General features: G+C 46.2%; 5 protein-coding genes across 5 annotated transcripts; 4 read left to right on the top strand and 1 right to left on the bottom strand.

Moving 5' to 3' along the window:
* Nucleotides 1-111: 111 nt before the first annotated feature.
* LOC9649922 (pentatricopeptide repeat-containing protein At4g19191, mitochondrial) lies at nucleotides 112-2,139 on the bottom strand. Its single transcript, XM_024659267.1, has one exon. The coding sequence runs from the start codon at nucleotides 2,137-2,139 to the stop codon at nucleotides 112-114; it is 2,028 nt and encodes a 675-aa protein (XP_024515035.1).
* Nucleotides 2,140-2,879: 740 nt separating this feature from the next.
* On the top strand, nucleotides 2,880-4,229 carry LOC112340578 (pentatricopeptide repeat-containing protein At4g02750-like). The gene has a single exon (XM_024659266.1). The coding sequence runs from the start codon at nucleotides 2,880-2,882 to the stop codon at nucleotides 4,227-4,229; it is 1,350 nt and encodes a 449-aa protein (XP_024515034.1).
* Nucleotides 4,230-5,083: 854 nt separating this feature from the next.
* LOC9649921 (ABC transporter D family member 2, chloroplastic) lies at nucleotides 5,084-7,768 on the top strand. The gene is made up of 11 exons (XM_024659383.1): nucleotides 5,084-5,465; nucleotides 5,515-5,704; nucleotides 5,750-5,817; nucleotides 5,877-6,203; nucleotides 6,255-6,419; nucleotides 6,486-6,714; nucleotides 6,768-6,856; nucleotides 6,934-6,958; nucleotides 7,016-7,225; nucleotides 7,286-7,503; nucleotides 7,555-7,768. The coding sequence occupies exons 1-11, from the start codon at nucleotides 5,283-5,285 to the stop codon at nucleotides 7,726-7,728; spliced, it is 1,878 nt and encodes a 625-aa protein (XP_024515151.1). The 5' UTR covers nucleotides 5,084-5,282; the 3' UTR covers nucleotides 7,729-7,768.
* A 7,531-nt stretch (nucleotides 7,769-15,299) lies between these two features.
* Nucleotides 15,300-17,747, top strand: LOC112340577 (pentatricopeptide repeat-containing protein At4g02750-like). The gene has a single exon (XM_024659265.1). It carries the CDS (start codon nucleotides 15,300-15,302, stop codon nucleotides 17,745-17,747), a length of 2,448 nt encoding a protein of 815 aa, XP_024515033.1.
* A 4-nt stretch (nucleotides 17,748-17,751) lies between these two features.
* On the top strand, nucleotides 17,752-20,552 carry LOC9649920 (ABC transporter D family member 2, chloroplastic). Its single transcript, XM_002985366.2, has 10 exons — nucleotides 17,752-18,192; nucleotides 18,242-18,431; nucleotides 18,477-18,544; nucleotides 18,604-18,930; nucleotides 18,982-19,146; nucleotides 19,213-19,441; nucleotides 19,495-19,685; nucleotides 19,748-19,952; nucleotides 20,014-20,231; nucleotides 20,283-20,552. Exons 1-10 carry the CDS (start codon nucleotides 18,010-18,012, stop codon nucleotides 20,454-20,456), a joined length of 1,950 nt encoding a protein of 649 aa, XP_002985412.1. The 5' UTR covers nucleotides 17,752-18,009; the 3' UTR covers nucleotides 20,457-20,552.
* The last annotated feature ends 1,948 nt before the right edge of the window (nucleotides 20,553-22,500 follow it).

Here is a 22,500-nt window from a genome sequence, read left to right as displayed (position 1 = left end):
GGCGCACAGCTGGCGGGCAGACAGTTGGCATCGTTAATTCGAAACTGGGCCGGTGACGTGGCCATTGCGTGCGTTGGGTTCGAATCCCTAGACGTTTATTAGGGCTTATGGTTATTGTCCGCCACCTTTGAGCGAGGCGATCAGTTTCTTCACGCGGGCGACGTCGTCCCGTCGGTCCAGCGTCGCGTACATGTTTGACAGGCAAATGTATGGACCAGCATTGCCGGGTTCTCGATCGATTGCTTTGGCTGCTACTCGCTCGGCGCGATCAACGTCCTTGTGGTTGCAAGATGCCCCAAGGAGGGATGTCCATGCCACGGCGAACGGGTGAAAGGGCAGGGTTTCGATCAGGGCCTCGGCTTCTTGCAGCCATCCTGCTTTAGCGAGCATGTCAATGAGGCTACCGTAGTGTTCTTCCTTGGGCTGGATGTTATGGTCGGATACCATGGAATTGTAGTAGTATATACCATCCTCGACCAGGCCGGCGTGTGTGCACGCCGTGAGCACTCCCAAAAGTGTTACCTGGTTGGGCTTGGTGCCTTCCAAGTCCATCTTTTGGTAGAGCTCGAGGGCTTCGGTGCTATGCCCCTGTTGAGCATACCCTGCAATGGTGCAAGTCCAGGAGATCTGGTTTGGAGTGGGCATTTTGTGAAAGAGGGCGATAGCGTCTTGCATGCTCCCACATTTGGTGTAAAGGTTCAAGAGAGCGTTGCAGAGAGAAGTGTCTTGTTCGTCAAATCCAAGCGATGCAGCACGCGTGTGGATGAACTTTCCATCTTGCAGTGATCCGATCGATCCCAATGCCTCGAGCAAAACCATAAAGGTGACGCCGTCGGGCTTGATGCCCTCGAGATCCATTCGGTGGAATAGCTCGATTGCGGCGTTGCTATCTCCAGCCTGGGCATACGCCGAGATCATTGTGTTCCAGGCAATCACACCCGGACTCGAGAGCTTTTCGAAAGTTTCCAAAGCTTTTGCAAGGCTGCCACACTTGGCATACATGTTTATCAAGCTGTTGCTCACGAGAGCGTCAACCTTTACAGACGATTCAAGGATTTTCTCGTGAATCAAAACTCCTCGATCGAGATCGCCCACATTCGCGCAAGCCTCGAGGGCGCTCAAGAAGACCGGCGTGTCGAGATCCAAAGGTGGCGACGACGATTCGATAGCCTCAAAGAAGAGCTCCAATGCCTCCTTGCTATGCCCATTCTGGGCATATGCCGAGATCATAGCCGTCCACGTCACCCTCGTTCTTCGTTCCATGGCATCAAACACACGACGCGCCATGGCCGCGCTCCGGCACCGCCCGTACAGGCTAACCAGCGCGTTCCGTACGGCAATATCGCCCTCGAATCCAGCCGCGGCGGCGCGCTCCTGGACGAATTTGCCGCGATCGATCGACTGGATGCCGGCGATCGCGTTGAGAAATGTGATCCTGTTGTGCGGGACGCCATCCAGATCCATCGCGCGAAAGAGGAATAGCACTAGATCCTCGCGCCCGAGCCGGGCGTAAGCGCCGATCATCGCGTTCCAGGAGACGAGGGTCTTCTCCTCCATGGCGTCGAAGATGGATCGCGCCAGCTCCAGCGCGCCCAATCGCGCGAAGGAATCGAGCATCACGTTGTCGAGGACGAGATCGCGGGCGCCGGTGGCGCTGGCCCTGGCGTGGATCGAGCGGAGGAGGGGGAGATCCGCGGTGCCAGCCGCGGCGATGGCGACGAAAGTGGATCCACTCGGCTTGACGCCCTCGTGATCCATTCTTCGCAGGAGATGGATCGCTTGCGCCAGATGCCCGTTCTGGGCATATGCTGCGAGCATGATCGTCCAGCTAAAGACGTTGCGATGCGCGATCCCATCGAAGACCAGGCGCGCTTCCTCGAGGCTGGAGCACTTGCCATACATCTCCACCAGGAGATTGAGAAGGAATGTGTCGCTGGAGGAATGCGTGGAGGTCAGGGACGAGGAAGAGGTGATGTGGGCGTGAATCCGGCGACCCTGCTCGATCGCCCTGGCGTTGCCGCAGCGCTTGACGATCCAGGCGCACACCCCCCTGTCGCTGCTGGAATCAAGGCGCTGGATGTCCTCGTCGATTCGATCCAGGCAGCGCCGGCTCAAGACGTGCTCATCGCTCTTGAGCATCGCCCTCAATGATCCATGAGAGCGCTAGAGATTGCACTAGACAAGCTTGATCGCACGGAAGATCTCCATGCCAGCGTCGAGCGATGGCTGGATTTGCCAAGAACATAGCTTCCATATGAATGGATGGCTACTTGCGGGAGATCCAAGGCTGTGCCTTGCTCGATCGCGCAAGAGATCTCCACGCCAGCGTCGACCGCTCGCTGCGATCTGGGGATATCTTCCTCGGCAACAAGATCATCGAGATGTATGGACGCTGCGGCAGTCCCGGCGCGTCTTTCGATCGATGCCGGTTTGGGATTCCTTCACCTGGAATCTCCTGCTTGATGCTCATTGCAAGAATCGGGATTTGGAGGGCGCGCGAGAGGTTTTCGATGGCATGCCCAGCGCCGCCAGGGACATGGTGTCGTGGAACACGATCTTGTTCGCATATGCCCGATCGGGGGAACTGTCGGTGTGTCGGGAGATCTTCGACAGAATGCCGGGACGAGATCTTGTGTCGTGGAACACAATGATTGCTGTATCTGCGCAAGCGGAGACTATGGACGATGCAAAGGTAATTTTTGATGAGATGAAAGAGAAGAACTTGGTGTCTTGGAACTCTCTTCTTGCGGTATATGCCCGAGAGAGGCATTTGGAAAACGTCAAGGCGGTCTTTTTGGCAATGCCGCTGTGGCGCCTGGAACTCGTTGCTGGCTGCGAGCAAAGATTTGAAGGATGGAGTTCATGTTTTCTTGCATGAAATGCCGGAGCATGATCAATTCTCTTGGAACGCAATGCTCGATGTTTATTCTTGTAATGGGAATGTTGAAGAGGCCAGGGAGTTTTTCACTGCGATGCCTTCTCGAGACGTGGTGTCTTACACGACGCTGCTTTCGCTAAATGCCGAGGCTGGGGATATAGAATCTGTGGAAAAGACTTTTGTCTTCATGCCAGAGTATAATTCTGCTTCCATGAACGCTATGACTCGTGTGTATGCGCGAAGCGGTCATGTAGATGAAGCCAGGAAAGTTTTTGATGAGAACCAATCAATAAACTTGATCTCGTGGAACACGCTTCTCACGGCATATGCCCAAAACGGGTATACTTCTGAAGCAGAGAGCATCTTCAAAGAGATGCCGAAGAGAAATGTGGTGTCTTGGAACGCAATGCTTGCGGGATATGCCCACTTTGGGTATGTCAAAGAAGCAAAGCTCTTATTCGATGATTTTCCAAAGCGGGACTTGGTAACCTGGAACATTATGCTTTCTGCTTTTGCGCAAAGCGGGTATTTGGAGGAATCGAAAAACGTATTTGATGAGATGCCACAGCAAGACGTGGTGTCCTTGACGACACTGCTGGGACTCTATGCAGGACGCATGCACGACGTTAAGACATTGTTTGAAAAGGTGGTGGAGTGGGATCTTGTTTCATGGACGTGCATGTTGATCATTCTAGCCGAGAACGGCGAGCTAGACGAGGCAAAGAAACTGTTTGATAGGTTGCGCGAACGGGATTTAGTGTGTTGGAACGCCATCCTTCGTGCCTACTCTCGCCATGGCCAGGTGTTAGAGGTGGAAAAGAACGTCCAGCAAATGCCACAAAGGGATCTCACGTCTTCGAATGCGGTTCTAGCTGCGTACTCTCAAACTGGAGATTTTGAACAAACCGAGAGGATGTTTGGAGAGATGCCTCAGTGGGATGTTCTAAGCTGGAACTCACGCATGGATGCTTTCGTCCAAGGTGGTCATTTAAAGAAGTCGGAAGAAATCTTTGATCTGATGCCAGAGAAAGATCAGTTTTCGTGGAATCTCATCTGGATTAAGCTCCATGATTTGGAGAAAGCGAAACACGTATTTGATTCAATGCCTTTTAGAAATGGAACGATGATGCTATCTGCATATGCCCAAGATGGGCATCTTGATCAATCACTCGTGATGCTCAGTGTCATGCCTCAAAGGAATGCCTTCACGTGGAATGTGATGCTGGGAGCATATACTCAGAATGGGAATATGCTCGCAGGAGAAGCACTGTTTGAGACACTGCCGGAGGAGAACTTAGTGTCATGGGGTGTTCTCGCTGGTTACACCAACAGTGGCAACCATGCAAGATGATCCATGTCCCAGAAGAGACGTGTTTCATCTCAGCTTTGATCTCATGTAGGAAGGATTGAAGAGAGCAAATCGTGCTTCTTGTCCATGATGCTCGATTATCACATCTGTTAGGCACTAGGTGAAGATAATAAAATAAAGAAAGGGCCTTACAATCAATTGATTACTTTTTTAGCCAGTTGGCTTAGGGTGTAAGGGATAAGATCCTAACATTGGAGCTCAGTTTGATTCTCGTGGTTAACGAGTGGGGCAAAAATATTTTAAAAGAATATTTAATATGGTGAATTTAGAGGGAGAACCAAGGTATGGTAGACTCTAAAAGAAGGACCATGGTGACCAAAGGGTGGCCTAAGTATGATCGCGGACAATTATTCCCTAACGAAAGGAGGATTGTTAAGTACCAGGTCAAGATAATAGGATAAAGAAAGGGCCTTACAATCAAGTGATCACCCTTTTAGCTAGTTGGCTTAAGGTGTAAAAGATAAAATCCTAACAACATCAATCCCAGCAAGTAGCACTACTGCTATATCGTAAGTGTCCTCTACCGCTTGGGGCATCTGAATGATGCTGTAGAGCTTGTCTTGAGCATGCCTTTCCATCCTGATAGGATGGAGTGGACGTGCTTGCTGGGAGCTTGCAAGAACTTTAATGATCTTGCTAGGGGAGCTAAAGTTACTAGCCAAGTTTTTGCACTTGATCCAGGTCATGAGACATCATATGTGCTGCTCGCAAACATATTTGAGTCATCTTTGAAACCAATGATCACTGACCGAGCTAGAGCTCGACCAAAGATGAGGTTCTTATAAACATTGGAGTTAGCTTCCTTGGACGGAGGTATAGCAACGACCTTTGAACCGTGGTCTATGTGACGTCTGATTTTACTGATACCATTGATTTTTTTCTTCCAGGTAAGAACTGGGAGGATTTCACGAAGCAACTGATCTACTATATGAATCTCATGAGTTGGGATTTTTATGGAGGGATCCACAGGACCATCCTTTTAAAAAGAGATCAAGCTAGGAGTTGACTGGAGAACAATTCTATGCTAGAAACGCCATGGCGTTTGCAGCGTTGGCTCCAGAAGTGTCATCGAGACGGCACTACAACCAAGGCCTTGATTCTGCTCGCTGCATAGTTCGATCCAGGATATCGTTTCTCAAGCTTCGCCGAGTCAATGCTATTGCTCTGGAAGCAGCAGTGAAAGAAGATCCGGAGCAGTTGTCCCCATTGATAACACCAGTAAGTCTCTTGGATTCTCATTGAGCTCTCATTGTCCTTGTCTTTGCAGAAACGAACTACAGACTTTCAAACACTTTTTCGGAGATTTTGCAAAGTTGCTCAACCTTACTGGCTCGACTCCAAGGAGGGAAACCAGGCAATCCTCCGGTTAGCGAGTGTTTTTGCTCTTACGCTTGCTTCCACGGGGACGAGCGTGGCATTTAGCTACCTTGGAAGGAGTTTTAACAACGCCTTGACAAGTAAGTGTGTCCAGATCTATCGGATTTCTTTAAACTTTTCTCCAGATAAGAATCGAGAGGAGTTTGTCAAGCACCTGATCTATTATTTGGGGCTTATGGTCGCAGCACTTCCGGTAAGTCGTTTGGATGTTTGTGCCTTTTTCAGCGAGTAATTAACTCGCTTGTCTTCGAGGTTTATGTAATCCGCGGATACGCACGAGACACTCTTGCTCTTCGATGGCGAGCTTGGATGACGAAACGCTACATGGCTCAGTATTTTTCTCAGAGATCCTACTATAACATTCAATCTCTGGCACTCATAGACAATCCAGATCAGAGAGTTGTGGACGATATCGGCTCGTTCACTCGCACGGCACTTATATTTACCATGACTTTGTTCCATTCCATCACCGATCTGGCGTCTTTCAGCGGAATTCTATACAGGATTTATCCACCACTGTTTGGTGTCTTGCTTGTTTACTCCATTGGTGGCACTGGAATTAGTTTCCTACTTGGAAAGGTATGATTTTCATCTTTTTGTTTTCAGCGAGTTCGTTCTGTTTCCTTGCAGGATCTCATGAACTTGAATTTCGTCCAAGAAAAGAGTGAGGCAGATTTTCGATTTGGATTGGTAAGAGTTCGAGAATCTGCGGAGTCCATCGCGTTTTATGGGGGAGAAAAGGATGAGCTTCAGTTGCTGCTGGAACGTTTTAAGCAAGCTTTTTCCAACTACAGTGTAAGTTTTGCTGGTTTTTCCATTGTCATTCTTTCGACAGTGTAAGCTACTGCATTGTTTTTGCAGAAACTACTCATAGCTTCGCGAAACCTAAGATTTTTCCAAATTTTTTACAACAACTTGATCCAAATCCTGCCCGCCGCCGTGGTGGCTCCGTTCTACTTTGCTGGAAAAGTCGACTTTGGGATCGTCAGTCAGTCTTTCCATGCTTTCAGCTCTGTTCTCTACGACCTCTCCTTGGTTGTGGACGAGTTTCAATCGCTTAGTTCCTTCTCCGCGGTTGTAGATCGCCTTGGTACAATTTCCTTCGTTTGCTTGGTTCTCTTCGACCTACCTTTACATTCACAGGTGAATTCAGTGACATATTGGATGAACAAGGCGTAATGAATGCTTCGGAGCTAATCACCATCAAATCGATCGAGACCACGGAAAGCGAGGTTCTTATAGAAGTTTCGACCTTGACACTGTTGTCTCCTCAACACACACTGACTCTTGTCGAGGGGCTCTCTTTCAGGATGATCGCTGGACAAAATCTTCTGGTCTGTGAATTTCTCAAAGTTTCTTCGTTGCTATCTGATGAATAACTCGGGTTTAAGACCAGGTAACTGGCCCCAGTGGAAGTGGCAAGACATCGTTCTTAAGAGCTATCGCAGGACTATGGAAATCCGGGCAAGGAACCATAGCAAGAAACTCTACCATGGATGTATTCTTCGTGCCGCAAAAGCCATACATGACTCTTGGAACACTCCGGCAACAATTGCTATATCCAACTTGGAGCACAGACGGGGAGAAAAAACACGATCAAGGTAGCGAGAATTTTTGGTCTTTTACACGTGAATCTATCAAAGTCTGCTCTCATGATCCAGAATCCAAGCACAGCGATACCGACTTGATGGAAGTCTTGCGTAGAGTGAAGCTTGAACAGCTCCTGGAACGCTCGTTTCACTTGGATGCGAATGCCGACTGGTCCAGTGTCTTGTCACTGGGAGAGCAACAGCGCCTGGCTTTTGCTCGATTGCTTCTATCAAAACCAAAGCTTGCGCTCCTGGATGAAGCAACCAGTGCCATAGACGAAGCAACTGAGGTAAAAGCTTGTCTCTTTGGTTCTCTTCTAAGATCTAGTCACTCTACGCAGGCTTACTTGTATCGACTTCTCCTAGAATCGGGAACTTGTGTGATGAGCGTTGGCCATCGCAGCACGCTTCATGAATTCCACACGCACTTGCTCTTCTTTTCCCCGCAAATCTCCGGGACGAGTATCTCGGAGTGGTCATTACACGACCTTCCTCAAAGAACCAGCTTTGAGTAGCAGTAGTTCTTCATCCATTGAAGTGAATAAGTGGAACACTGGCCATGGTGTTAGCCAATACTTTAGGCCAATGGTTGGTTGTGAACAATTTCCACATCACCTCACAAGGCCATATGATGACCATCTATGGGACCAACCATGCACTTCATGGATGACCTATGGATGTAGTCATACATGCATTTGGATGACCCATACATTGAATATGCTGCCAACAACGCGCAATGGAGGTTTGCATAGTAGCAAATGTTATGATCCGGCGCAAAAAGACAAAGACCTAGTTGCCCTAGACTATGCTACACCACCTCTTGAGGTTCCTCACCACCCAACCACCCCCGAGCTACCTCAAAAGCTTCACTGCGCCGCCACTCCCCTGTGAGCCCTAGGGTAGGCTAAGTCCCTTACCCTAACATGCCTTAATATACCCTTGAGCCTCCCTTTGACCAACGTTAACCACATAGTCAAAGCTGGCGCCTAACAATTCTTCCCCCCCAACAAAGTCCTTGTCCCAAGGATGAGTTGTATCGGTGATCACCCTTTTTGGGGAATCCTGCTCGAGCTCGTAGTCCATGTTCCAGAGCTGTATACATCAAGTAGGCATTGGGACAAGGACTTTGTTGGGGGGGAAGAATTGTTAGGCGCCAGCTTTGACTACGTGGTCAACGTCGGTCAAAGGGAAGCTCAAGGGTATATTAAGGCATGTTAGGGTAAAGGACTTAACCTACCCTAGGGCTCACAGTGGAGCGGCGGTGCAGTGGAGCTTTTGAGGTAGCTCGGGGGTGGTTGGGTGGTGAGGAACCTCAAGAGGTGGTGTAGCATAGTCTAGGGCAACTAGATCTTTGGTGGCAGACTTGGTACGCATTGGCTTTCAACACTTGATGACAATGGAGGCATTTTAGAAATGATAAGTTTTACTTAGAGGTCTAGCTTGTGATGCTTTAGTCTAGGTGTTCACAATATGGACAATCTTTACTATTGAGAAGCTCATCACATGCATGGAGTTTGATCTAGAGTTTTCTCCCACTATGTGGGAGTGATTGCAAGAAATAATAAATTATAAGGTAAATATGCACATTTTTATATTTCCATTCATTCATATTGGTGGAAGTAAAGGGTAATTTTGATTATCCCTGTAGAATGTTCAGATTTGTGTTTTTGGTTTAGATTTAACTTTTAGATTGTCTGGATCTTTCTTTTCTTACAGTTTTTTTTTAAAAATAATCTTGGCAAAGAAGCAGCCTCCTTTTGTTGACTCTTCTAGAGATTAACTCAAAATGGCTTGCAAAATTCCATAGCTTCATAATTGCAAACAAATTTCTTATTATGATCCGGCACAAAAAAAGACAGAAATCTAGTCACCCTAGACTATGCTATACCACTTCTTAAAGTTCCTACCACCCAACCACCCCTAAACTACTTCAAAAGCTCCACTATGTTACTGCTCCATTATGAGCCTTAGGGTAAGTTAAGCCCCTTACCTTAACATGCCTTAATATACCTTTGAGTCTCCCTTTGACCAATGTTGACCACATGGTCAAAGCTGGTGCCTAACAATTCTTTCCCCCCTAACAAAGTCCTTGTCCCAAGGACGAGTTGTAACAGTGATCACCTTTTCTGAGGAACCTTGCTCAAGCTCCTTATCCATCTTCCACAGCTGTATATATCAAGGAAGCATTGGGCCTATCACTCTACAATAGTACACCTTTCAACTGGCTGACATAAAATATTAAATGAATTTTCACCCTAGCTAGTAGCCACACTTGATAAGCCGCTTTACTAATGTGCTCTAGCACTTTATATGGACTAGCATATTAATGAGAAAGTTTGTCACTCTTCCCTGTCCATAAAGGCACTAAGGTGTTCTACCACTCACTTGACAGAAAGATTATTCACACAAAGACAAGATCACCCACCTTATATTCCCGGAATTGACGATGCTCATTAGCAAACTTCTTTGCTTTATCCTAAGTTATTTGCAAATTCCATTTACACACCACTTAAATCTCATCAAGTTTTGTGGCTAGATCAATCGCCTCAAAGTCAAGTTTATCTTGAACATCCTTACTCAAATGCAATCCTAACTCCACCATTGTTCGGGGATGCCTTCCAAACATGGTAAAATAAAGATTTAACTTGTTCCACTGTGTTGGCTATTGTTATAAGCAAATTGCACCAATGGAAGATATAAATCCCACTATCCTTGCCTTTGACCAACGCTACAACGTAATATATCCTCCACCACCTGATTTGATTTTTCCAAACGATCATGATAGTGGAATAAAACTTGAGTAGTTAATGCATCCACCTGTGACAAATATATATAGTCATTGTAATAGAGAATCCCATCTACCAATAAGAAAGGGGCTTCTATCTGGTCACACAAAAAAGCCACCTCAACATTCTAAACTTGAGCATGCTTAACCAATTGCCCAAACTCACTAACCACCTTACTCAAATGATAACAAAACTATGTTTGTAATGGCATCACATAACAAACACGAAATAAAGCATAAGCCAACTAGCTAAAGGGGCAATCATACTTAAGTTACCCTTTAGTCACCATGGTCCTTCTTTTAGGGTCTACCAAACCTTGGTTCTCCCTCTAGATCCACTATATTGAATATTCCCATAGAATATTCTTGCCCCACTTGTTAGTCACAAGAATCGAATTGGGCTTCGATACCAATATTAGGATCCTATCCCTTACACTCTAAGCCAATTGGCTAAAGGGGTTATCATTTGATTGTAGGGCCCTTTCTTTATCCTATTATCATAACTTGGTGCCTAACAATCCTCCACCACCTAGACCACAAGCTTAGTTTGCCCATCCGTCTGAGGGTGATTTTCACTCAAGAGTTTCAAAGTCACTTATATAGCCTTCACAAAGCTTTTCCAAAATCCACTTGTGAACTTTGAATTTTGATCACTAATGATGTCCTTCAGTAAACCAAAATCAGGAAAAAACCTTTTCCAAGTAGACTGCAACTAAGTTTGAGGCAATGACAGTCTTCCGAAAAGCCAACAACCGCACATATTTCGTCAATCGATCCATTATAACCCATTCTTGCTCCTTTTGCCTCTATGTGTGTGGCAAACAAGTGATGAAATCCATATAAATACTACACCAATGGCTCTAAGGAATAGGTAAACGTTGCAAAAGTCCCCTTGGTTTTTCTTGTGGCACCTTAACCCATTGACAGAGGTCACATGATTTACAATACTCAAGGATATCAACCTTTATATTCCTCTAATAAAAAATTGCATTTATTCAACTTATATTGGATCCATTTTGACACCCTTAGATGCCACAATATGGCCTAAATATTCCACCTCCGATTTTGCAAACTCGCATTTGCTCTTTTTCACATAAAGTTTGTTGTCACGGAGTAACAAAAGAACCTTGCGCAAATGCACTTTATGCTCCTCCATATTCTTGCTGAAAACAAGAATATCGTCCAAAAAAATCTCCACAAACTCATGAAGATAATGCCTAAATACCTTCGTTATCAACCGAGTGGCTAGTGCACTTGTCAAACCAAATGGCATAACTATAAACTCAAAATGCCCGAAGCTTGTGTTGAATGCTGTCTTGGAGATAGATGTATCATCCATTGCAATCTGATGATATCCACTCTTCATATCAATCTTGGTAAACACTCGTGCTTCACTAAGTTTGTATAAAATATCATCCGCACGCAGCATCGGCATCTTATCTTTCATTGTTTTTTTGTTCAAGGCACGGTAATCAATACACATCCGCATTAAACCGTCCTTCTTCTTTACAAGCAAGACCGGAGCACCAAATGGAGACTTACTTGATTGAATAAATCCAAACTTAGGTAACTCTTTGACTTGTCGTTGAACCTCTTGCTCCTCTCCATAACTTAATTGAAATGGACATCAATAAATTGGCCACATCCCTGACTCCAACATAATCCTATGCTCCACACTTTGTAATGGAGGTAACTTATGAGGAGGTTTAGATGAAAAGACATCAGAAAACTCATTGAGTATATCCCATACTACTGCTTCTCCCCCACACATGACTTGGTCCCCCAAGTCATGAACAAACAGCAAGTAACTTGAAAGTGTTTTTCCATTATGACAAGCCTACTTAAAAAATATAGCAGAGAGCATAACAACTGGATGTTGAACTCCCTCTCAAAACCACACATCTTTAATGCCACTATACTCCAGTGACACATGCTTAATACTCCACTTTATCTCTGGATCCACTTTTACCAACAACGGCATCCCAAAAATGAGATCCACACAATGGATATCCATGAGATAAAAAGTCTCTATAAGTGTGGTTTTGCCAACCAACACTTTTAGCCCCTTTACACAAGCATCAAAATGCTAAGCAAAGGTAGTTGCACCTTTCATCATGTATAGAAGAACTCCTTGTGTGACCAAGCTATACTCCGCAACAAACTTTGCCGAAATAAAGTTGTCATTGCTCCCACTATCCAGTAAAATCCGCACTAGACTACTACAGAACACGCCCTCCAGCATTAAAACTAATTCACGAGTATCCTCGAGCTCCATCATGTTCCACACACAATTAAGTTGACAAGGAACGATTGAAAGCCTCTTCCTCCAACCAGAATGGTTGTTCCTGTCATCCTCACGCTGCAAAGTTTGCAACTTTGTAGTATTTAACTTACTGTCAGTAGAAGATTGACTATTCTTCTTGCCTTGCTGCTCGTTCTTCAACTGTGGACAATCAGCCTTGTAGTGTTTAAGCTTGCTGCAATTATGACAACCCTATTTGTAATTCTTCACAAAGAACTTTTGCTTCTTTGACCCTTTTGCATCTAAAGTAGTCACCACAAACTTTAGCTTGTGATACTTGTTTCCATCCTTGTATCCACAGCAATCATCATGACAATTCTCGACAGAAGGACTCTGCAAACGCTTGCAAGACTTGTGCTTGTCATTGTCAAGTCGACAAGCCACGTCAAAAAGCTCCTCCAAATTCTTTAGAGACTGAGAATGACACAAGTGTTGCCGCATGCTCTCACTATGAAGGCCATCAATGAAGTAAGAGTTGTTTTGATCTGGCTAATCAAGTGAATAAGCTTCTCAATATAGTCCCCAAGCATCATTTTCCCTTGCTAAAAATGTTGAAGTTTTGTGCAAGCATTTTCTATGTCATAGTGAGGGGCAAAACGTAAATGAAAAGCAAACTCAAAGTCATCCATAGTAGATACTAGTGGTTTCTTATCTACAACACGAGACTCCTCAAGCCAATTCCACCATCGAAGACCCGCATCAACACCATCGAAATAGCCACTAAAGCCTCTACATCTGGAGTTCCCCTAGCAGCCAAGAACTTCTTCACATTGGCTAGCCAAGCGAGACACTCGTCCACACCACCATCACCGGAAAAAGTTAGAATCTTGAGTCGATCTACCAAGGAAGGTTTACTTAGAGTGCTACCACATTCAGCCTCGAGTGCCTCAACACACTCACACATGGTATTCATTATGCCATGCATCTCATCTTGCACCTCTTGCTAATTTTGATTAAGGGCTTGCAACTCATGAACAATATCTTGAATTTAAATCTCTACAGCTCTGTCAACACCATTTTTGGCACCACCATTAACAATAAGATTCCAGCATTTAGCTTGGTTGGCCATTGCAACCAACTCCTCTAATACCAGTGTTATGATCCAGTGCAAAAAAAACAATGATTTAATTGCCTTAGACTATGCTATGCCACCTTTTGAAGTTCCTCACCACCCAACCACCCCTAAGCTACCTCAAAAACTCCACTGCGCCACCACTCCATTGTGAGCACTAGGGTAGGTTAAGCCCATGCCTTAATATACCCTTGAGCCTCCTTTTGACCAATGGTTAAAGCTGGCACTTAACATTTTTAGAGGTCTATACTTGTTGGAATAACATCCTAGAAGCTATCTAAACAAGAAATGGATGAGGATACAATTTATTAGATTGATTCAATATTGATTCACATAAATACAAAAGTTTACTTTTCCTACAAAGGAAATCCGAGAAAATGCAACTTGTAATGCATCCAATTGTATTTTGTGATTTAGGGATTGACGCTGATTTGGGGCCTTTGAGTTTTCATACTTTACTTTGTTAGTGTTAAAATCCTCTTTGTCTGTAACACATATGGTTTTGACCTTTTATCCTATGGTGATTTACCATAGGATAACAGCACAAAGTAGAACCTAAACCCTCTTTATGCCACATGACACATGTCCAAGGACGGTGGTGCGGAACTTGAGTTTCAAGGCCTTAGGCCATTGAACAAAGGTACGTAGCCAAACCCCTAAACATGGAGAGCTAAGGAGTGACAGAACCAAACCATGGAGCAACCCTTAAGCATACAACCCAAGGAACGAAAGGACAGGAGCACGGAGCAACTTAGAACAGTCTTAGAGCAATTAATATCCCACTGCCAGGACTAACACACAAAACGGAGTTAAACAAAATCTGGCGCTTTTTCGGTATACTAGCTAACGCAAGGACATAGGTACTTCACCAACTAGTATGGTGTGGAACTTAAGCTTAGACACAAGCCGGACTCAAAACAAAGACAGACATGCAAATAGGAGTTAGACTATGCCTCAAGTTGGTCGGCCATGCCCAACCTATCCACTATCCCTACTATACATTTGGAACCCTCTATAGCTGCTCCTGGACAAATTTGCTGCGATCGATTGACTGGATGCCGGCGATCACGTTGAAAAATGTGATCCTGTTGTGCTGGACGCCATCCAGATCCATCGTGCGAAAGAGGAACAGCACCAAATCCTTGTGCCTGAGCCAGGCGTAAGCGCCGATCATCGCATTCCAGGAGATGAGGGTCTTCTCCTCCATGGCATCGAAGATGGATTGCGCCAGCTCCAGCGCGCCCAATCGCGCGAAGGAATCGAGCATCACGTTGTCGAGGACAAGATCACGGGTGCTGGTGGCGGTGGCCCTGGCGTGGATCAAGCGGAGGAGGGGGAGATCCCTGGTGCCAGCCGCAGCGATGGCGATGAAAGTGGATCCATTCAGATTGACGCCCTCGTGATCCATTCTTCGCAGGAGACTGATCGCTTGCGCCAGATGCCCGTTCCGGGCATATGCTGCGAGCATGATCGTCCAGCTAAAGACGTTGCGATGCGCGATCCCATCGAAGACCAGGCGCGCTTCCTCGAGGCTGGAGCACTTGCCATACATCTCCACCAGGAGATTGAGAAGGAATGTGTCGCTGGAGGAATGCGTGTTGATCATGGACGAGGAGGAGGTGATGTGGGCGTGAATCCGGCGCCCCTGCTCGATCGCCCTGGCATTGCTGCAGCGCTTGACGATCCAGGCGCACACCCCCCTGTCGCTGCTGGAATCGAGGCGCTGGATGTCCTCGTCGATTCGATCCAGGCAGCGCCGGCTCAAGACGTGCTCATCGCTCTTGAGCATCGCCCTCAGTGATCCATGAGAGCGCTAGGGATTGCACTAGACATGCTTGATCGTACGGAAGATCTCCATGCCAGCGTCGAGCGATGGCTGGATTTGCCAAGAACATAGCTTCCATTGTCAAACTATGACAAGTGATCCATGGATGGCTACTTGCGGGAGATCCAAGGCTGTGCCTCGCTCGATCGCGCAAGAGATCTCCACGCCAGCGTCGACCGCTCGCTGCGATCTGGGGATATCTTCCTCGGCAACAAGATCGTCGAGATGTATGGACGCTGCGGCAGTCCCGGCGATGCCAGCAGCGCCTTTCGATCCATGCCGGTTTGGGATTCCTTCACTTGGAATCTCTTGCTTGGTTCTCATTGCAAGAATCGCGATTTGGAGGGCGCACGAGATGTTTTCGATGGCATGCCCAGCGCGGCCAAGGACATGGTGTCGTGGAACACGATCTTTTCGGCATATGCCCGCTCGGGGCAACTGTCGGTGTGTCGGGAGATCTTTGAAAAAATGCCCGGAAGAGATCTTGTGTCGTGGAACACAATGATTGCTGTCTCTACGCAAGCGGAAACTACGGACCATGCGAAGGGAATCTTTGATGAAATGAAAGAGAAGAACTTGGTGTCTTGGAACTCTTTTCTTGCGGTATATGCCCGAGCGAGGCATCTGGAAAACGCTAAGGCGGTCTTTTTGGCAATGCCTCTGCGGGATTTAGTCGCCTGGAACTCGTTGCTGGCTGCGAGCAAAGATCTGAAGGATGGAGTTCATGTTTTCTTGCATGAAATGCCGGAGTATGATCAAATCTCTTGGAACGCAATGCTAGATATTTATGCTACTAATGGGCATGTTGAAGAGGCCAGGGAGTTTTTTACTGCGATGCCTTCTCGAGACGTGGTGTCTTACACGACGCTGCTTTCGCTAAATGCCGAGGCTGGGGATATAGAATCTGTGGAAAAGACTTTTGCCTTCATGCCAGAGTATAATTCTGCTTCCATGAACGCTATGACTCGTGTGTATGCGCGAAGCGGTCATGTAGATGAAGCCAGGAAAGTTTTTGATGAGAACCAGTCAGTAAACTTGATCTCGTGGAACACGCTTCTCACGGCATATGCCCAAAACGGGTATACTTTTGAAGCAGAGAGCATCTTCAAAGAGATGCCGAAGAGAAATGTGGTGTCTTGGAACGCAATGCTTGCGGGATATGCCCACTTTGGGTATGTCAAAGAAGCAAAGCTCTTATTCGATGATTTTCCAAAGCGGGACCTGGTAACCTGGAACATTATGCTTTCTGGTTTTGCACAAAGCGGGTATTTGGAGGAATCGAAAAACGTATTTGATGAGATGCCACAGCAAGACGTGGTGTCCTTGACGACACTGCTGGGACTCTATGCCCAACAAGGACGCATGCACGACGTTAAGACATTGTTTGAAAAGGTGGTGGAGTGGGATCTTGTTTCATGGACGTGCATGTTGATCATTCTAGCCGAGAACGGCGAGCTAGACGAGGCAAAGAAACTGTTTGATAGGTTGCGCGAACGGGATTTAGTGTGTTGGAACGCCATCCTTCGTGCCTACTCTCGCCATGGCCAGGTGTTAGAGGTGGAAAAGAACTTCCAGCAAATGCCACGAAGGGATCTCACGTCTTGGAATGCGGTTCTAGCTGCGTACTCTCAAACTGGAGATTTTGAAAAAACCGAGAGAATGTTTGGACAGATGCCTCAGTGGGATGTTCTAAGCTGGAACTCACGCATGGATGCTTTCGTCCAAGGTGGTCATTTAAAGAAGTCGGAAGAAATCTTTGATCTGATGCCAGAGAAAGATCAGTTTTCGTGGAATCTCATCCTCGCCGTGTGGATTAAGCTCCATGATTTGGAGAAAGCGAAACACGTATTTGATTCAATGCCTTTTAGAAATGTTGCCTCGGGAACGATGATGATATCTGCATATGCCCAAGATGGGCATCTTGATCAATCACTCGTGATGCTCAGCGTCATGCCTCAAAGGAACGCCTTCACGTGGAATGTGATGCTGGGAGCATATACTCAGAATGGGAATATGCTGGCTGGAGAAGCACTGTTTGAGACACTGCCGGAGGAGAACTTAGTGTCATGGGGTGTTCTTCTCGCTGGTTACACCAACAGTGGCAACCATGCAACAAGCTTGGATGTATTAAATCGCTTGAAGATGATCCATGTCCCGGAAGAGACGTGTTTCGTCTCAGCTTTGATCTCGTGTAGCTACCTAGGAAGGATTGAAGAGAGCAAATCGTGCTTCCTGTCCATGACGCTCGATTATCACATCAATCCCAGCAAGCAGCACTACTGCTGTATCGTAAGCGTCCTCTGCCGCTCGGGGCATCTGAATGATGCTGTGGAGCTTGTCTCGAGCATGCCTTTCCATCCCGATAGGATGGAGTGGACGTGCTTGCTGGGAGCTTGCAAGAACTTTAATGATCTTGCTAGGGGAGCTAAAGTTACTAGCCAAGTTCTTGCACTTGATCCAGGTCGTGAGACATCATATGTGCTGCTCGCAAACATATTTGAGTCGTCTTTGAAACCGATGATCACTGACCGAGCTAGAGCTCGACCATAGGTGAGGTTTTTATAAACATTGGAGTTAGCTTCGTTGGACGGAGGTATAGCAACGACCTTTGAACCGTGGTCTATGTGACGTCCGATTTTACTGATACCATTGATTTTTTTCTTCCAGAGAACTGGGAGGATTTCACGAAGCAACTGATCTACTATATGAATCTCATGAGTTGGGATTTTTATGGAGGGATCCACAGGACCATCCTTTTAAAAAGAGATCAAGCTAGGAGTTGACTGGAGAACAATTCTATGCTGGAAACGCCATGGCTTTTGTAGCGTCGGCTCCAGCAGTGTCATCGAGACGGCACTACAACCAAGGCCTTGATTCTGCTCGCTGCATAGTTCGATCCAGGATATCGTTTCTCAAGCTTCGCCGAGTGAATGCTATAGCTCTGGAAGCAGCAGTGAAAGAAGATCCGGAGCAGTTGTCCCCATTGATAACACCAGTAAGTCTCTTGGATTCTCATTGAGCTCTCATTGTCCTTGTCTTTGCAGAAACGAACTACAGACTTTCAAACACTCTTTCGGAGATTTTGCAAAGTTGCTCAACCTTACTGGCTCGACTCCAAAGAGGGAAACCAGGCAATCCTCCGGTTATCGAGTGTTTTTGCTCTTACGCTTGCTTCCACGGGGACGAGCGTGGCATTTAGCTACCTTGGAAGGAGTTTTGACAACGCCTTGACAAGTAAGTGTGTCCAGATCTATCAGATTTCTTTAAACTTTTCTCCAGATAAGAATCGAGAGGAGTTTGTCAAGCACCTGATCTATTATTTGGGGCTTATGGTCGCAACACTTCCGGTAAGTCGTTTGGATGTTTGTGCCTTTTTCAGCGAGTAATTAACTCGCTTGTCTTCGAGGTTTATGTAATCCGCGGATACGCACGAGACACTCTTGCTCTTCGATGGCGAGCTTGGATGACGAAACGCTACATGGCTCAGTATTTTTCTCAGAGATCCTACTATAACATTCAATCTCTGGCACTCATAGACAATCCAGATCAGAGAGTTGTGGACGATATCGGCTCGTTCACTCGCACGGCACTTGTATTTACCATGACTTTGTTCCATTCCATCACCGATCTGGCGTCTTTCAGCGGAATTCTATACAGGATTTATCCACCACTGTTTGGTGTCTTGCTTGTTTACTCCATTGGTGGCACTGGAATTAGTTTCCTACTTGGAAAGGTATGATTTTCATCTTTTTGTTTTCAGCGAGTTCGTTCTGTTTCCTTGCAGGATCTCATGAACTTGAATTTCGTCCAAGAAAAGAGTGAGGCAGATTTCCGATTTGGAATGGTAAGAGTTCGAGAAAATGCAGAGTCCATCGCGTTTTATGGGGGAGAAAAGGATGAGCTTCAGTTGCTGCTGGAACGTTTTAAGCAAGCTTTTTCCAACTACAGTGTAAGTTTTGCTGGTTTTTCCATTGTCATTCTTTCGACAGTGTAAGCTACTGCATTGTTTTTGCAGAAACTACTCATAGCTTCGCGAAACCTAAGATTTTTCCAAATTTTTTACAACAACTTGATCCAAATCCTGCCCGCCGCCGTGGTGGCTCCGTTCTACTTTGCTGGAAAAGTCGACTTTGGGATCGTCAGTCAGTCTTTCTATGCTTTCAGCTCCGTTCTCTACGACCTCTCCTTGGTCGTGGACGAGTTTCAATCACTTAGTTCCTTCTCCGCGGTTGTCGATCGCCTGGGTAAACTTTCCTTCGTTTGCTTGGTTCTCTTCGAGCTACCTTTACATTCACAGGTGAATTCAGTGACATATTGGATCAACAAGGCGTAGTGAATGCTTCGGAGCTGAGCACCATCAAATCGATCGAGACCACGGAAAGCGGGGTTCTTATAGAAGTTTCGACCTTGACACTGTTGTCTCCTCAACACACACTGACTCTTGTCGAGGGGCTCTCTTTCAGGATGATCGCTGGACAAAATCTTCTGGTCTGTGAATTTCTCAAAGTTTCTTTGTTGCTATCAGATGAATAACTCGGGTTTAAGACCAGATAACTGGCCCCAGTGGAAGTGGCAAGACATCGTTCTTAAGAGCTATCGCAGGACTATGGAAATCCGGGCAAGGAACCATAGCAAGAAACGCTGCCATGGATGTATTCTTCGTGCCTCAAAAGCCATACATGACTCTTGGAACACTCCGGCAACAATTGCTATATCCAACTTGGAGCACAGACGGGGAGAAAAAACACGATCAAGGTAGCGAGAATTTTTGGTCTTTTACACGTGAATCTATCAAATGTGTGCTCTCATGATCCAGAATCCAAGCACAGCGATGCCGACTTGATGGAAGTCTTGCGTAGAGTGAAGCTTGAACAGCTCCTGGAACGCTCGTTCCACTTGGACGCGAATGCCGACTGGTCCAGTGTCTTGTCACTGGGAGAGCAACAGCGCCTGGCTTTTGCTCGATTGCTTCTATCAAAACCAAAGCTTGCGCTCCTGGATGAAGCAACCAGTGCCATAGACGAAGCAACTGAGGTAAAAGCTTGTCTCTTTGGTTCTCTTCTAAGATCTAGTCACTCTACGCAGGCTTACTTGTATCGACTTCTCCTAGAATCGGGAACTTGTGTGATGAGCGTTGGGCATCGCAGCACGCTTCGCAAATTCCACACGCACTTGCTCTTCTTTTCCCCGCAAATCTCCGGGACGAGTATCTCGGAGTGGTCATTACAAGACCTTCCTCAAAGAACCAGCTTTGAGTAGCAGTAGTTCTTCGTCCATTGAAGTGGATAAGTGGAAGACTGGCTTTTGGGAATGCAAGCAAGCAAGCGCTTTGCAGCCTTGCTATAGTGTGGAGAAGCTCCAGCAGCTCCATGCAACGATCTGTCGCAAGTTTGGAGCTGTGGAGGAAGCGGCTGCGGTGTTTGATAGCATCCAGCGTCCAAACGTCTTCTCGTGGAACAACATCGTCACGGCATATGCACAGAACGGGTTTTTGGAGCGAGCGCACAGCGAGTTCAACGCCATGCCCGAGAGGAACTCTGTGTCCTGGAACATAATGGTGACGGGCTATGCCCAGACTGAGTATCTCACACAGGCTGAGGCTTTGCTCGAGAGAATGCCACAGCATGGAGTGGTTTTGCTCAGTGCTTGGATCGTGGGCTTTTCACCATACCACGCTCGGGCATATCATCAAACAAATCTCGGAACTCTCGCATATGCCCATTCACGGCATAGGCAGCCAACATAGCCGTCCAAGACACAGCATTGAGCTCTGGAAACCGATCAAAAAGCGTCTTTGCGTTCTCGAGCTGACCCATCTGACCCAGCGAGTCGATCATAGCAGTCCACGAGACAACGTTCTACGCTGGCATTCTCTCAAAACTCCCAGTCCAAGTTATGAGGCTGGACGATTCTCTCAAAAGTAGCCTCTGCTTCGGTTTGGCCGGGATTTGGGATGAGTTTGCAAGCGTACGTAAATCGTGGAACCTTGTAGTCCATTGTCATGCCGCAAATGGAGATTTGGTAGTTCCTCGCAGGGATTCCATGGATATCCAATCCTTCCAGGCTTCCATGGTTCCTAGCAACCAAAGCAAGCAGTTGCGTCGAGGCATTCTTGCAAAAATTCTCCTTGCTTGATTGCTTGAGACGCCAGCAATGCCGCAACACTGTGTAGTGACTTCGACATTTATAGTCGTCAGATATTCCTGAATCACAATCTTATTATTTAGCTGCTTTAAATTTATTTGTGTTTTAAATATAATAATTTATAACATTCCAACATTTGTGAAGTGAGCATAACATGGTGTCATTAACTGCTGTATTGGGAGGCTCTATTCCATCTTGAAATATTTATAGTGAGTTTTATCCATTCATCACTTCATCATCATCACCTCTGTTCTAGTGAAGAAGCTGTTCCAAATCACTCGGAATAGCTATTGGTTTCAAACTGAACTAAAAACCACATCTCAGACAGTAATCTAAAACTTGAATGGGTTGCCTAACAATGCATATTACATTTGCATTGCAAGCATTCTAGGGCTGTGGGGGGTTCCAAATGTATAGTAGGGATAGTGGGTAGGTCGAGCATGGCTGACCAACCTAAGGCATAATTTAGCTCCTGCTTGCGTGTCTATCCTTGTTTTGCATCCGGCTTGAGTATAAGCCCAAGTTCCATTCTATGCTAACTGGTGGAGTACCCATGTCCTTACATTAAGCCACCAATATGCCGAAATAGTGTCAGACTTCATTTGGCTCTGTTTTGTATGCTGGTCTTAGCATTGGGATGCTGGTTGCTCTAGGACTGTACCAAGTCACTCCGGGCTCCTGTCTCTTTGCTCATTGGGCTATATGCTCGTGAGTTGCTCCGTGGTTCGGTTCCGTTGCTCCTAGGCTCCATGCTTGGGAATTTGGCACCATTCCTTTGTTCAGTGGCCCAAGGCCTTGAACCTCGGGTTCTGTACCACTGTCCTTTGGACATGTCACGTGGCATAAAGAGGGTTTAGGTTCCACTTCGTGGTGTTATCCTATGGTAAATCACCATAGGATAAAAGGTCAAAACCACGTACGTTACATTTAGGTTTGTTATAAGTGGTGAATAGGCTAGTCTGTAGCTATTTAGTATGGCATTGGTGGACCTTTTTTCGACATCATTATAAGTGGATCAATCAAGATTGTGTGGATTATTTTATTGGTTCAAGTAATCATTACCATGCTCTCTCATAAAATTTTCTTAAATTAGACTAAAAAGAAATGTGAACACAAGCTTGAGATTTAGTCAAATTAAGACAAAAAAAAGAGTCATTAG

This window comes from Selaginella moellendorffii, unplaced genomic scaffold, assembly GCF_000143415.4.
Source record: "Selaginella moellendorffii unplaced genomic scaffold, v1.0 SELMOscaffold_67, whole genome shotgun sequence".
Lineage (NCBI taxonomy): Eukaryota > Viridiplantae > Streptophyta > Lycopodiopsida > Selaginellales > Selaginellaceae > Selaginella > Selaginella moellendorffii.
Note: the sequence above shows the minus strand (reverse complement) of the source record. Positions and strands in the feature narration are given on the sequence as shown.